At 39.5% G+C, this 16,871-nt stretch overlaps 1 protein-coding gene across 1 annotated transcript in view; it reads left to right on the top strand.

Moving 5' to 3' along the window:
* WDR88 (WD repeat domain 88) overlaps positions 1 to 16,871 on the top strand; it is a 44,431-nt gene that overhangs the window by 24,642 nt on the left and 2,918 nt on the right. The window contains exons 7-9 of the mRNA XM_036832319.1: positions 6,123 to 6,310; positions 8,384 to 8,466; positions 9,978 to 10,046. Of these exons, the coding sequence (XP_036688214.1) occupies positions 6,123 to 6,310; positions 8,384 to 8,466; positions 9,978 to 10,046 (340 nt within the window). The remainder of the gene's footprint in view (positions 1 to 6,122; positions 6,311 to 8,383; positions 8,467 to 9,977; positions 10,047 to 16,871) is intronic.

Genomic DNA, 16,871 nt, shown 5'->3' with positions numbered 1-16,871 from the left:
CATATGGTATTTGTTTTTCTCTTTCTGACTTACTTCACTCTGTATGACAGACTCTGGGTCCATCCACCTCACTACAAATAACTCAGTTTCGTTTCTTTTTATGGCTGAGTAATATTCCATTGTATATATGTGCCACATCTTCTTTATCCATTCATCTGTCAATGGACACTTAGGTTGCTTCCATGTCCTGGCTATTGTAAATAGAGCTGCAATGAACATTGTGGTACATGACTCTTTTTGAATTATGGTTTTCTCAGGGTATATGCCCAGTAGTGGGATTGCTGGGTCGTATGATTGTTCTATTTTTAGTTTTTTAAGGAACCTCCATACTGTTCTCCATAGTGGCTGTATCAATTTACATTCCCACAACAGTGCAAGAGGGTTCCCTTTTCTCCACATCCTCTCCAGCATTTATTGTTTGTAGATTTTTTGATGATGGCCATTCTGACTGGTGTGAGATGATATCTCATTGTAGTTTTGATTTGCATTTCTCTAACGATTAATGATGTTGAGCATTCTTTCATGTGTTTGTAGGCAATCTGTATATCTTCTTTGGAGACATGTCTATTTAGGCCGTCTGCCTATTTTTGGATTGGGCTGTTTGTTTTTTTGATATTGAACTGTATGAGCTGCTTATAAATTTTGGAGATTAATCCTTTGTCAGTTGCTTCATTTGCGACTATTTTCTCCCATTCTGAGGGTTGTCTTTTCGTCTTGTTTATGGTTTCCTTTGCTGTGCAAAAGCTTTTAAGTTTCATTAGGTCCCATTTGTTTATTTTTATTTTAATTTCCATTTCTTTAGGAGGTGGGTCAAAAAGGATCTTGCTCTGATTTATGTCATAGAGTGTTCTGCCTATGTTTTCCTCTAAGAGTTTGATAGTGTCTGGCCTCTCATTTAGGTCTTTAATCCATTTTGAGTTTATTTTTGTGTATGGTGTTAGGGAGTGTTCTAATTTCATTCTTTTACATGTAGCTATCCAGTTTTCCCAGCACCACTTATTCAAGAGGCTGTCTTTTCTCCATTGTATATTCTTGCCTCCTTCATCAAAGATAAGGTGACCATATGTGCGTGGGTTTATCTCTGGGCTTTCTATCCTGTTCCATTGATCTATATTTCTGTTTTTGTGCCAGTACCATACTGTCTTGATTACTGTAGCTTTGTAGTATAATCTGAAATCAGGGAGCCTGATTCCTCCAGCTCCGTTTTCCTTTCTCAAGATTGCTTTGGCTATTCGGGGTCTTTTGTGTTTCCATACAAATTGTGAAATTTTTTGTTCTAGTTCTGTGAAAAATGCCATTGGTAGTTTGATAGGGATTGCACTGAATATGTAGATTGCTTTGGGTAGTATAGTCATTTTCACAATGTTGATTCTTCCAATCCAAGAACATGATATATCTCTCCATCTGCTTGTATCATCTTTAATTTCTTTCATCAGTGTCTTATAGTTTTCTGCATACAGATCTTTTGTCTCCTTAGGTAGGTTTATTCCTAGGTATTTTATTCTTTTTGTTGCAATGGTAAATGGGAGTGTTTTCTTAATTTCACTTTCAGATTTTTCATCATTAGTGTATGGGAATACAAGAGATTTCTGTGTATTAATTTTGTATCCTGCTACTTTACCAAATTCATTGATTAGCTCTAGTAGTTTTCTGGTAGCGTCTTTAAGATTCTCTATGTATAGTATCATGTCATCTGCAAACAGTGACAGCTTTACTTCTTCTTTTCTGATTTGGATTCCTTTTATTTCTTTTTCTTCTCTGATTGCTGTGGCTAAAACTTCCAAAACAATGTTGAATAATAGTGGTGAGAGTGGGCAACCTTGTCTTGTTCCTGATCTTAGTGGAAATGGTTTCAGTTTTTCACCATTGAGGATGATGTTGGCTGTGGGTTTGTCATATATGGGCTTTATTATGTTGAGGTAAGTTCCCTCTGTGCCTACTTTCTGGAGGGTTTTCATCATAAATGGGTGTTGAATTTTGTCAAAAGCTTCTTCTGCATCTATTGAGATGATCATATGGTTTTTATTCTTCAATTTGTTAATATAGTGTATCACATTGATTGATTTGCGTATATTGAAGAATCCTTGCATTCCTGGGATAAACCCCACTTGATCATGGTGTATGATCCTTTTAATGTGCTGTTGGATTCTGTTTGCTAGTATTTTGTTGAGGATTTTTGCATCTATGTTCATCAGTGATATTGGCCTGTAGTTTTCTTTCTCTGTGACATCTTTGTCTGGTTTTGGTATCAGGGTGATGGTGGCTAACATAATGTTTTTAAGGTTCATATATGTTATAGCATGTATTAGAGTTTCATTCCCTTTTATGACTGAACAATATTCCATTGCATGTATATACCACATTTTGTTTATCTATTTATCTGTTGAGGAACATGAGTTGCTTCTGTCTTTTAGCTGTTGTGAATAATGCTGCAATGAACACTGGTGTACAAATATCTGTTCAAGTCCCTGCTTTCAATTATTTTGGCTATATATCTAGGAGAGGAATTTCTGGATCATGTGGTAATATTATGTAAAGCTTTTTGAGAAACTGGCACCTTGCATTTTAATCTTGCACTGGGCCCTGCAAATTATATAGCTGGTCTTACTAGAGAAGTTTGAAAATTCATAATCTCAACTGATTTTGAAGCTTGCAAGGAATAAACACAAGTACTTTGTTATAATTTTTTTGCATCAGTTGTCAAACATAATTTAGAAAACTCAAGAGGAGAAGGAAAATCTATTGTATTTACCCATACTTTTGCTTACCATGTTCTGTTTTCTGGTATTCCAAGTTTCCTTCTTTCACCATTTTCTTTCTGTTTAGAAAAATTTCCTTTAGCTATTCTTTTAGGGTAGGTCTGAGGGCAACAAGTTCTCTTTGTTTTCCTTCATCTGAAAATGTCTTGATTCCTCCTTCCATCCTGAAGGATATTTTTTGCTGGATATAGAAATCTGGGCTGACAGTTCTTTTCTTTCATCATTTGAAAACTGTCATATCACTTTTTTCTGACCACCGTGGTTTCTGATGAAGAATCCACTGCCGTTCAAATTGTTTTTCCCCTATAAGTAAGGTGTCATTTCTCTTTCGTTGCTTTCAAGATTTTTTTCTTTTTCTCTACTTTTCAAAAGTTTAATTACAATGTGTCTGTGTATAGATTTCTTTGGGTTTATCCTACTTGGGCTTCACTCAGCTTTTTGAATCTGTCCTTTGCCAAATTTGGTAAAATTCTAGACAATTTATTTGATTATTTTTTCAGGTCTATGTTATTTCTCCCTTTCTTCTGAGATGTTGATGACCCAAACGTTAGGTATTTTGTTATAGTCTCACAGGTTTCTGAGGCTCTGTTTTCTTTCAGTCTATTTTTTGGATTGGTTAAGTTATATTGTCTGTCTTCATATTTACTGATTATTTCCTCTATCTTCTCCATTGAGGGTTTTTGTTGTTGTTGTTATTGTATTTTTCAGTTCTAAAATTTCCATTTGGTCATTCTTTTTTTTTTTTTTTTTTTTTAAATTTATTTATTTATTTATGTATTTTTGGCTGTGTTGGGTCTTCGTTTCTGTGCGAGGGCTTTCTCTAGTTGCGGCAAGCGGGAGCCACTCTTCATCGCGGTGCGCGGGCCTCTCACTGTCGCGGCCTCTCTTGTTGCGGAGCACAGGCTCCAGACGCGCAGGCTCAGTAGTTGTGGCTCACGGGCCTAGCTGTTCTACGGCATGTGGGATCTTCCCAGACCAGGGCTCGAACCCGTGTCCCCTGCATTGGCAGGCAGATTCTCAACCACTGCGCCACCAGGGAAGCCCTGGTCATTCTTTATATCTTCTATTTCTTTGCTGAGGCTTTCAATCTTTTTGTTTATTTCAAGCACGATTATAATTGTCCATCAAAGCATTTTTGTGATGGCGACTTAAAAATCCTTGTCAGATAATTCTAACATCTGCGTCATCTCAGTATTGGCGTCTGTTGACTCTCTTTCCCGTCATGTTGAGATTTTCCTGGCTCTTAGTATGATGAGTGAATTTCAGTTGCATCCTGGGCATTTTGAGTGTTGCATTATGAGACACTAAGTCTTACTTAAATCTTCTGTTTTAGCAGGCTACCTCATTAGAGCTTGGCAAGGGTGGCAGTCTAGACTTTGCTGACAGTGGTGGGGATGGGATTGCAGTTTTTCCCAAGATTTTTGGCTGGAGTAAGGCAGACATTGTGTAAAGGTTTTCTGTCTTACTAGGCTATCCCTTTGGCTAGGGAGAACAGGCTTTTCTTGGGAGCTTTTTATCCAGTCCTTATTGTTTTGGGGGTTGCAGACTTTCCCGGTACCCAGTCTAGGATATAAGAAACAAAAAGAAAACTACAGGGACTCAACAGCATGCCATCCTTGGGTCCCAAGATCCTTAGCTGGTCTGCCTTCTCTTCTCCACCTTTTGCAGTCTTCTGTTTGCTTTATAAATGCCCAGGGTTGTTAGCTGTACTTTTTTTTAAAAAAATAAATTTATTTTATTTATTTATTTTTGGCTGCATTGGGTCTTTGTTGCTGTGTGTGGGCTTCTCATTGCGGTGGCTTCTCTTGTTGCAGAGCCAGGCTCTAGGCAGGCGGACTTCAGTAGTTGTGGCACGTGGGCTCAGTAGTTGTGGCACACGGGCTGAGTTGCTCTGCGGGGTTGCTCTGAGGCATGTGGGATCTTCCTGGACCAGGGTTCGAACCTGTGTGCCCTGCATTGGCAGGCGGATTCTTAACCACTATGCCACCAGGGAAGCCCCTGTTAGCTGTACTTAACAGGAGGAAAGGGGAGCAGTACACTGACTCCATCTTATCCAGAACGCTTTCCCCAGACTTTTGTACTAAGTAAAATGGTCTTTTATGATATGTGGAGTTTATCTGAAATGAGAGCCTCATCCTGGAAAAGAGAGAGAGCCTTGGTTTAAACCTCAGTGACAGTCTCTGGATTCAGAGGAGGGCTTGTTATTCATCTCCAGTATATGCTGGGATGGTTCTTGCCCCACCAGGCACTGGGATTTGGACATTTTAAGCCTGGACACCCCTGGGAAGCTGACATTTCTTCTCCTTTGATCCTACTCAGTTTGTGAGCTTCAAAGAACTAAAAGACTCTAAAACTCTGACTTGAACTCTAGAAAACTGTTTTGTTCAAACTTTTCTTCATTTAGATGAATTGATATTATAATCCAGGCTACTCAGAGATGCTCAATTATGTTTATAAGTTTGCTTGAAAACTCTGTTTGTAACAGGAGATGACAGTCACAGGGAAAATACTTTGAAGATCATAACAAAACAAAGAAAAGCAAAATTCTGACAATTTTTTTCTCTAAAAAAATAAGACATTTAAAAATTGAGAATGAATAACCCCAAACTTTATTAATTAAATGCCCAATATTAAAATATGCTTTAGTGACACTGAAGACAGATAAGGAGAAGGGGAAAGGAAAAAAGAGAGCATTTGGGGTGAGGAGAAGTAGGGGGAGTGAGTGAGAGAGGAGTGGGAGAGGAGGATGGGTGGAAGGAGCCATGCGCCCACGTCTGGGAGAGAAACGAGGAGGGAGGGAGAGCAGGAGAGACCCACTTTAAACCTGAAAGGCTGTTAGTCCATTAACTATCAATCACTGACAACTTTTCCAGCTGCTCTTTTTCCTCAAGCCTCAAGCAGCTCTGAATAGGGCAGTGGTTCTCAGCCAGGGGCAATTTTGTCCCCCAGTGGACATTTGGCAATATCTGGGGACATTTTTTGGTCGTCACAACTGCGTGTGGAGGCTACCAGCATATAGTGAGTAGAACCCAGGGATGTTGCTGAACATCCTACAATGCATAGGACAGCCCCCTACCACAAAGAATTATCCAGCAAAAAAAAGTCAATATTGCCATTATTGGGACATCCTGGAACAGTTTGACATAGAGTAATTATTTAGTAATTAATTTTTAGTAATAAATATTTAGTAATTAGTATTTAGTAATAAATATTAGACCATTTAGGCAGTGATCAAAGGAATGATGTCCATGAGGTCACAGGGGATCAGCTCCAATGCCCCCTCCACTCACCTCCCCTTTAGCGTGTCCTCGGATCCTCCAGGAGTGATGTACTAATGTATGCACCCTTCCATATATGTTTCAGAGCACACACCAATGCAATCTCAAACTGCTGTTTTACCTTCAGTGGCCATTTCCTGTGTACAAGCTCTTGGGATAAAACCTTAAAAATATGGAACGTCCATACAGGGGAGTTTCGAAACCGTGGAGCCTGTGTGACTCTGATGCAGGGTCATGAAGGTTCCGTGAGCTCCTGCCACTTTGCCAGAGACAGTGAGTAATTAAATGTGGAAGGATTCCACACCCGTGGGAGTGCTGGGGTAGATTTCCTCACATTCCATTCATGTGGACTTTCCTTAGTATAAAGAGGTGATTTCCAATGATGCCAGTGGAGAGGGTGGACTTATTTTCCACGAGAACAGAAAAGCCAAGAGGGAGATTCATATGCACAAGTTTGCAAATGATGGAAACTCAGTTTGATATAGCTTAAGCAACAAGATAAATCTATTAACTTTTTTTTAAAAAATCTATTTCTTTTATTGTTTTTTTTTCTTTTTAATATCTTTATTGGAGTATAATTGCTTTACAATGGTGTGTTAGTTTCTGCTGTATAACAAAGTGAATCAGCTATACGTATACATATATCCCCATATCCCCTCCCTCTTGCGTCTCCCTCCCTCCCACCCTCCCTATCCCACCCCTCTAGGTGGTCATAAAGCACCGAGCTGATCTCCCTGTGCTATGCGGCTGCTTCCCACTAGCTATGGATTTTACATTTGGTAGTGTATGTATGTCCATGCTACTTCTCACTTCGTCCAGGAGCTGGTCTCCCTTCAGGAGGGCTGTGTCCAGACGCTCGGACAATGCTCTCAGGAAGCCAGCCCTTCCGCTCTATCCTTCAGCTCAGCCTCTCTCTCTTGACCTTTCTCCTCAAGGAGGCCAAGATGGCCTCTGGTGGTCCAGGCCAACAAAGGTCCTGGCCACTGGCAATCCTAGAGAAAGAGAAAACCTCTTTCTGGTGGTGCCCGCACAAGTCCCAGGGAAGACTCGCATTGGCTCAGCTGGGGACACATGCCCATCTCTGAACCAGCCCCTTTAGCAGGGGATGAAAGGCTCTGATTGGCCATGCCTGCGGGACTTGCCCATCCTTAGAGCTGGAGGTCAGAGTCGGTACCCTTTGAGCCAGAGGCACTGAGAATATGTGAGGGGTGTTTCTGCATGGGACATTGGGGAGCTGTTTCCAGAAGAAGGGGCATGGATGTGACCAGGAGCCGTGCCAGGAAACAGCCAGGGGCAGCTGGCCCCAGTGAGAGCTGTGACTGCTCCTGACACCCAGGAGCCAAATGTTATTACTATGCAGTCCTCGTGGGGAGTGGGGCTTGCTCTGTGTGTCAAGGGGAGTACCCAGCCAATATGCACATAGTCAGGGCCTGGCTTGAGAAACGTTTCCCTCTTCAGAAGCAGCCTCTGTGTAAGTCAGACCCCGCTGTGAGGTGCCCCACCAGCTTCTGTCCTTGGCATTATAGGTTTCAGAGTTGCGTATAGTCAGTCAGTCATCACTATTTGCGGATTCTGTGTTTATGAATTTACCTACTGGGTAAAATTTATTTGTAAGCCTAAAATCAATACTCCTGGCACTTTTGCAGCCACCCATAGATACATGCAGAGCGGCAACAAGCTTGCCATGTGCACACGGTCCCAGCTGAGGCTGAACAAGGCGACCCTCCGCCTTCTTTCAGTTCTCTTATCATAAGGTGTCCTTGTTGTGATCTATTTAGTCCCACTTTTTTGCATTTTTTGCTTTTTGTTGATGATTTTGCTGTTTAAGGGGGCCCCCCAGCATAGTGCTGAAGTGCTGTCTAGTGTCCTAACTGCAAGAAGCCTGTGATGTGCCTTACAGGGAAAATACACGTTAGATACGCTTCGTTCAGACATGAGTTATAATGCTGATGGCCATGAAATCAATGTTAATAAATAAGCAATATGTATCAACTAAGGTGTCGTTAAACAGAAACAGACAGAAAACAAGGTTATGTACTGATGGGTTAATGAAAATGTTGTAACCAGAGGCTCACAGGAACCTAACCCTCCATTTCCCCTAAGACCAATCATCACTCATTGAGTGTTTGTGATGACTTTGTAGAACGCAACTACCATGAATATCGAGCGTCAACTGTAATTGATTGGGGGTTGTTGAGTCACACCCGGAAGGGGTTTGAGTGTCCTCAGAGTGAAGCCACGGTGGCACCTCACAGATGCATCCGCAGCCTGCTTTGGCCTCACCAGAGGAGGAAACAGTTTGTTGAGGAAGGTGACCCCCTGAGACTCTTTCATTTTGTGTTCCAGCCTCTTTTCTTGTGTCTGGAGGGTTCGACAAGACTGTGGCTATTTGGGATGTAGGAGAAGGCTACCGGAAGCTCTCCTTGAAGGTACCAATGCCAGCCTCAGATAGAAGATCTGAGCTTCATTCTTCATTTCATGCTGGGTGCTGGGTGCTGGGGATACAACAGTGAGACAGACCTAAATGTTCACAATGGAGCTGACACCTCTGTGGGCAAGGTCAGACAAGCAAATCCTCAATAGTGATGAGTGACACAGAGTAGCCACAACAGGGTGATATGATAGAAACAGACTCCAGGGACTAATGCACAGTGGGAGGGCCTCTTGGAGAAGGTGGCATTTGAGCTGAGAACTGGATGGCAAAGAAAGGCTGGATGAGTGAGGATCTTGGGGAAGGGCGTTCCAGGAGGAGGAAGCAGCAAATGCAAAAACTCCGAGGAGGGGCAGTGTCTACGAACAGCAGAAATTACTGTGCATGCATAGAAAGCTGTGGGGCTCCAGAATGGTGGGTGTCAATGGTGGGTGAGTACTTTTGGCTGCAGGTTAGAGGAGACTCAAAGTGGCTGTATGGTAAAGAGATGGATTGTCCAACACAACGAGAACCCAAAGGTTAGGCAGCCCCAGGATTGGCTACTTCAGTGCCTCTGTTCCAGGTGCCCCCACCCCAAGACTTCTGCATACCCCTTGGTCTTGTGATCTCATGGCCGCCTTTGGCTGTGAATGCTTGCATTGATGACTCTTGGTTTCTCTATTTCCTGTGACCCAAATGTGGACTGTGTCCCCTTGATCACCATAACATTCAGGATCCCAAAGCTGTTCTATCTGACCCTCTTCTCTGTGGGTTCGGAGAGGCAAGGGGAGTTTACATCATAGCACGTGAATGGCTTAAAACTGAATGTTCAACCTCACTGTGGTTAGAAGTCCCTTTGTGTTCCCATCAGGCCATTCTATCCTCCCTTCTCCTCTCCTCTCCTCTCTCTATTCTTCTGCCCTCCGATTCCTGTCCTTTTGTTTTGCGCAGCAGTTTAACCTCACTGTTGCTCCCTTCCCTCATACCACGCCTCACCATTCACCTCTTTCCATTAGGGGAAGGCCAAAGAATGAGACAGATGCTGACACAGAACTCTGACATCATTAAGTGTCTGAACCAGCAAGTGTTTATCTCCTCTAAACTCCTTTTACCCTAGGAAAATAACCCCCATTTATTTAAGCCACAGTGGGTAGGTTTGCAGTTACTTGAAGCCAAAAGCTCCCTCACCAATAGGATTGCTAAGTGGTATTTCCTAGAACAAAGAATATGCAAACAAAAACCTGCAAGAGGTGCTCTGGGACCAGCTGGGAATATAATTTTTTTTTTCCCCATTGTGCTAAGCACCAGAGTACTATTTTTAAAAACTCATATGGTGCTGTGATATATACATGAATCCCAAGCTTTTACACTTTGTACTCCACTTTAAATATCGTGGGTGAAACCAGGGAAGCACAATTAATTGCTCTTAAAAGTAAGCAACGTTGGATTCTTGACTTTGTTTTTTGGGTTTTGGTTGTTCTTTCAAAGGTTTTTTTTTCTAGGTCCTCTTAAAATTCTACTTTTCTTCAGGGCCATAATGACTGGGTGATGGATGTTGCCATTAGCAAAAACAAGAAATGGATCCTGTCTGCTTCAAAGGTAAAAGTGGCCAACCTTTGAGTGACTTAAAATCTCTATCACATTTGTGAGAATTGGTGTTAGCAGAAGTGCATTGTCAAGTAAAACTCCTCAGTCTGAAGGACCGAGCAGCTCAGTCTGAAGGCCACACCTGGCCAGGCCGACCCCATCCAGGAAGCGGGAACGTGGGAAGTGGGTCCTTTGCTCATATGGGAAGTTGCCAGGTATTTCTTTGCACAGTTGTCATTTGAACTTCATTGGAGCAGGGGCCTGTCCAGACTGGTAAGTGATGGAGCCAACAGGGGGCCTTGGAGGGAAAGGGGTCAGCTCGTGGGCAAGCAGACCACCCCGAGGTTCCAGGTGTGTTTTCCCTCGCTACTCACTGCATCCTGGGATTCCTGTGCCAATGGCACATAACGGACAGCCCAGGATATCCTGAGGGCTGTCCTTCATGTGTGAGCACCAGAGAAGTGGGGTACAACCTTGTCCCCCAACCTTTGTTAGAGCCATCTCATTCTCTAGGCTGGGGGTTTCTAGCTATATAAAAATGTGGGCAAGACTCTGCCTGCCATGATCAATTTCTTAGAGAGCCAATGCAGGATACCGTCACACCTGACCAAAAAAACCCCATAATATTATAATACATAATAAAAATTATATGCCAATGTGTTGTTGCTTTAGCATAAAAAATATGAAAAATATTGTCAATTATATCTCAGTAAAGCTGGAAAAAAGTAAAAATACAAGACAAAGTATCAAAAATGAGTGTTTATTTGAAATTATGTCTTATTTACTTTTCTGTTACATAAATGCTATTATTTAAACAAAAAAACAACAGAACTAGTCAATAACAGTGATTAGTAGTAACTGATAGTAGGATAATTAAGCAAATATGGTTAAGAAAAATATATTTTATAATGTTTCTTTCTGTCTTTTGATATAGCAATTTACTTTGACTTTAAAAAAACTTTGTTGGTTATTTAAATTTTATAGGCTATATTATATATGTATTAATATTATGTATCTTAATATTTATGTATTAAGATACATAAATGTAAGACTTAAAAAATTGAATATAAATACAGTAAGATTGGTTAAACAGACACTTTATGTATTTATTTTTAACAGCTTTATGAGATATAATCGACATGTAACATTGTGTAAGTTTAAGGTGTACAAGGTGTTTATTTGATACACTTATATATTGCAAAATGCTTACCACCGTAGCCTTAGCCAACACCTCTACCGTGTCATATAATTAGCATTTCTTTTTTGTGGTGAGAACATTTAAGATCTACTCTCTTAGCAAATTTCAAGTGTATTATACAGGATTAATAACTATAATCACCATGCTGTACATTAGATCCCCAGAACTTGTTAATCTTATAATTGGAATTTGTACCCTTTGACCCAATATCTCCCCATTTCTCTCAGCCCCTAGCCTCTGGTAACCACCACTCTATTCTCTGTTTTTATGAGCTTGTTTTTTTTTAGATTCCACATGTAAGTGAGATCATACTGTATTTGTCTTTTTCTGTCGGACTTATTTCACTTAGCATAATACTCTCAAGGTTCATTCTTGTTGTCACAAATGGCAGGATTTCCTTCTGTCTCATGGCTGAATAATATCCCATTGCATATATATACCACATCTGCTTTATCCATTCATCCACTTATGGATATTTAGGTTGTTTCCATACCTTGGTTATTGTGAGTAATGCTGCAGTGAACATGAGGGTGCAGATATCTCTTTGAGATCCTGCTTTTATTTCTTCTGGATATACACCCAGAACTGGGATTCCTGGATCATATGATAGTTCTATTTCCAATTTTTTTAGGCACCTCCAATACTGTTTTCCACAGTGGTTGTACCAACTTACATATTCCTACCTACAGTTCACAATGGTTCCCTTCGTCAACACTTATCTCTTGTCTTTTTGATGATAGCCATTCTAACAGTGAGGTGATATTTTACTGTGGGTTTGATTTGCGTTTTCTTAATGATTAGTGATGTTGAGCACATTTTCATGTACCTGTTGGTCATTTGTATGTCTTTTTTTGAAAAATGTTTATTCACTTCCTCTGTCTTTTGTTGTTGTTGGTATTGAATTCTATGAGTTCTTTATATATTTTGGATATCTGACCCTTATCAGATATATGATTTACAAATATTTTCTCTTTATGGTTTCAGGTCTTATGTTTAAATCTTTAATCCATATGAGTTAACTTTTTGTGAGTTGTATAAGATGGGGGTCCAATTTCATTCTTCTCTATGTGGTTATCCAGTTTTCCCAGCACCACTTATTGAAGAGACTTGCCTTTGCCTGTTGAGTATTATTTGCTCCTTTGTCAAATTAGTTCACTGTAGGAACTTTCCTGGTGGTCTAGTGGCTAAGACTCTGTGCTCCCCATGCAGGGGACCTGGGTTCGATCCCTGGTCAGAGAACTAGATCCCACACGCTGCAACTAAGAAGTTCGCATGCCTCCCGCATGCCGCAATGAAGATCCCGTGTGCCGGCACAGCCAAATGAAAGAAAAAAACATTAGTTCACTGTATATGTGAGGGTTTATTTCTGGGCTCTCTATTTTTATGCTAGTACCATATAATTTTGACTACTATAACTTTGTAGTATAGTTTGAAATCAGGAAGTGTGATGCCTCCAGGCTTTGTTCTTCTTTCTCATGATTGCTTTGGCTATTTGGGGTGTTTTGTAAGTTCACACAAATTTTAGGATTGTTTTTCAATTTCTGTGAAAAATGCCATTGAGATTTTGATAGGGATTATCCATAGGTGGCTTTGGGTAGTATGGATATGATAACAATATTAATTCTTCTGATCTATAAACATGGAAAGATATCCTATGTTCATGGCCAAGAAGACTTAACGTTGTTAAGATGTCATTACTACCCAAAATGATCTACAGATTCAACACAATCCCTATCAAAATACCAATAGCCTTTTTCACAGAAATGGAAAAGTTGATCCTCAAGTTCATATGGAATTGCAAGGGGCCTGAATAGCCAAAACAATCTTGAACAAGAAGAATAAAGTTAGAGAACTCACACTTCCCAATGAAATACTACAAATCTATAATAATGAAAACTGGACAATATAGATCAGTGCAGTAGAATAGAAAGCCTGGAAATAAACCCTCACATATGTGATCAATTGAGTTTCAACAAGTGTACCATGATCATTCAATGGGGAAAGGACAGTCTTTTAAATAATTGGTGCTGGGAAAACTGGATATCCACATGCAAAAGAGTGAAATTGGACCCTTACCTTATACTATATACAAACATTAATTCAAAGTGGATCAAAGACCCAAACTTAAGAGCTAAAACTATAAAACTCTTAGAAGAAAACATTGGGGAAAATCTTCATGACTTTGTCATAGATATGACAACAAAAGCACAGGCAACAACAACAACAGCAAGAAAAATTGGGCTTCATCAAAATTAAGAACTTTTGCACATCAAAGGATACTACCAAGAAAATGAAAAGACAACCTACTGAATGGGAGAAAATATTTGCAAATCAATTATCTTATAAGGGGGTAATAATAAAATACATAAAGAACTCCTAAAACTCAACAACAAAAAACCAAACAACCTGATTCAAAAGTGGGCAAAGGACTTAAACAGATATTTCTTCAAAGAAGATATACAAGTAGCCAATAAACACATGGAAATATGCTCAATATCATTAGTCCTTAGGGAAATGCAAATCAAAACCACAGTGAGATATCACTTCACACCTACTAGGAGGGCTATAATAAAAAAAAAAAAAAGGAAAGTAACAAGTGTTGATAAGGATATGGAGAAACTGGAACACTTGTACATTGCTGATGGGAACGTAAAATGGTACAACTGCTCTGGAAAACAGTTTGGCAGTTTCTCAAAAGGTTAAACATAGAACTACTGTATGACCCAGCAATTCCACTTTTGGGTACATACCCAAAATAATTGAAAGCAGGAACTCTAGGAGATGCTTGTGCACTCATGTTCATGGCAGCATTATTTACAATAACTAAAAGGTGGGAGTAATCCAAGTGTCTGCTGACAGATGAATGGATAAACAAAATGTGGTATATCCATACAATGGAATATTATTTGACCATAAAAAGGGAGGACATTCTGACACATGCTACAACATGGTTGAACCTTGAGGAAATTATGCTGAGTGAACTAAGCCAGTCACAAAAGGACAAGTACTGTGTGATTCAACTTATATGAGGTACCTAGAGTAGTCAAATTCATAGAGACAGAAAGCACAATGGTGGTTACCAAGAGCTGGGAGAAGGGGAGATGGGGAGTTATTGTTTAAAGGGTATGTAGTTTTTTGGGGGAAATGATAAAAAGTTTCAGTTACAGATAATGGTGATGATGACACAACATTGTGAGTGTATTTAATGTCACTGAATTATACTTACAAATGGTTAAAATGATAAATATTGTTAAGTATATTTTACCACATTAAAAAATCCAATAACGACATGTTTCTTTCTGTTCCATAATACAGTAGGAGATTTTTACTTTTATGTTTCCCAATAATATTTCTCTGAACTACCTTCAGCCTTTAGGACATCCTTCTTTTCTTTTATGTAGTAGTAAGACTAAGTGCTGTCAAATGTAAAATTCACGATGACTTGCAGCTCTGCTCTTAGCAGCCCACATTTCATTGATTCCTGGTGTCAGCCCAATGTTATGACATCAAAGTAAATACCCTCTCAACAAAAGCTGTTGAGCATGGAATACTTAGGATTTTACTTATAGCAACAACAAACTTTTAGATTTGTAGGAATTATTTTCCAGCTCTCCAAAAATATCCAAATATACCAAGTCTGAAAGCTTGTTTTAGTAGAACAGGTATTTGTCAGTCAGGTTCTCTGCTATGATAAATTCATCATATAGGCTCTCCATTGTCTAAAATGTCCATTATTTTAGACACTCTGAAGTATTACATTTGCTGTCATCGTAAGTCAAATCTCTCTTTCTCAGGGAAATGGTTTTAAAGCACAGAGGTAATTTGAATTTCTGATAATGAAGTTGGATTCCAAATAAGTTATAGTTTTAGTTAAGAAATTGAGAATGTCCTGTTAAACTTGGCTGTCCTTCTCTGGTAATTTTTTAAAAAGTACTGAAGCTGTCTTATTTCCAAAAAATGAATCTTTTTTTTTTCTTCTTTTTTTGGTTATGCCGCGTAGCTTGCGGGATCTTAGTTCCCCGACCAGGGATTGAACCCAGGCCATGGCAGTGAAAGCACCAAGTCCTAACCACTGGACTGCCAGGGAACTCCCAAATCATTTTTTCACTGTATGAGTTTTTGTAACAACCTACAATTCAGGTGAGGTCACTTCATCCTTTTTTTATGCTTGTTGTGGCCTCTTTAAAGATTATAAAACAGTTTTGGGAAACAGTATATAACTGTCAGTGTTATTGTAATCCCTTTCTCCATTCTCATTTTTAATGTATTTCAAAATTACAGGACATTCTTCTTGTCCCACATTTAAAAAATATGATTTTATGGCAGGCCAAGATTTTAACATCTTCTCTAAGGCCAGCAATGATAATAGCCATCTTGTAGACATATATTTAGGGAAGATATCTTCTTCCATTTCTATAAAGTCATCATTTTTATTAAGTGCTTCTGCACATTTTGAGAAAGGTGAAAACTGACTAAAAACGTTTATTAGGAAAGACCCAACACCACAGGTAAGCAAATCACACTCCTTTTTAGGATGTGCAGGCCATTTAGCAGGTAAGATATTTTCATTTACTTTGGTAAGAAGTTAATGGACTGAATGGAATTTGCCAAAATTCACATTTGCACTGTCTGCTGAATATGTAGATAGATGAGCAGCGTCTAGTCTGTATTTGCATAAGATGTCAACATGCTTTTGTTTTATGTTGTCTGCAGTTTCATTAAAAACTTCACAGAAATCAAGAAGATGATTTGAAACTCCACCTTTTGAATCAAAGTATCTAAGAGCTAGGGGGAACTTTGTTGTTGTTGTTGTCTATCATGATTGGACAACTCACTTGATATACTGTAGAAAGTATGATTGTTGATAAAATCTGACAGCTCTATACTGTAAGGGCCAACATATATGTCACCAGACTTTCTCCTTTTGTTCTTCCACAGGATGTTTAGTTGCAACTGCCAAATCAGGAAATGTAACATTACTTACTGTGTTCGTTTTTTAATATTATTATTACTGCTATAGTAAATCACCAGAGACTTCACTGCTTAACATATATTTAACATCTTACAGTTCTGTAGGATAGAAGTATCCCAATTTCTCATTGGGATAAAGTCAATGCGTCAGTAGGACTTCCCTTCTGGAGGCTCTAGGGAATAATCCACTTCCTTGCCTTTCCAGCTTCTAGAAGCCATCCATATTCCCTGGCTTGTGGTCCCTTCTTCCATCTTCAGAGCCAGCAACATTGTATCTCTCTCTGCCTTTCTTCCATTGTTGCTTATTCCTCTGACTAAAACTTCCACTTTTAAGGACCTTTGTGGTTATGGATAATACAGAATAATCTCCCTATTTTAAGATCTGATTAGCACCCTTAATTCCATCTACAACCTTAATTCCCCATTGTCATATAATCTAACGTATTCCCAGGTTCAGGGGATTAGGATGTAGACTTCTTTGTGGGGGGGTGGGGGGGGAGAACATTATTCTGCTGACCACATTCAGCTTCATAAGACTAATCAAAGGAATGCTGAGATAATGGATTTGAGTGGTATTCCCAAATTAATTCAGTGACCACTATTTTCTAAGGAGCATAGATGTCTTTTTTAAAAATTGATTTTATTTTTTTAGAGCAGTTTTAGGTTTA

This window comes from Balaenoptera musculus, chromosome 19 (assembly GCF_009873245.2).
Source record: "Balaenoptera musculus isolate JJ_BM4_2016_0621 chromosome 19, mBalMus1.pri.v3, whole genome shotgun sequence".
In the NCBI taxonomy this organism is placed as follows: Eukaryota; Metazoa; Chordata; class Mammalia; order Artiodactyla; family Balaenopteridae; genus Balaenoptera; species Balaenoptera musculus.
This window is presented reverse-complemented; position numbering and strand designations above follow the sequence as displayed.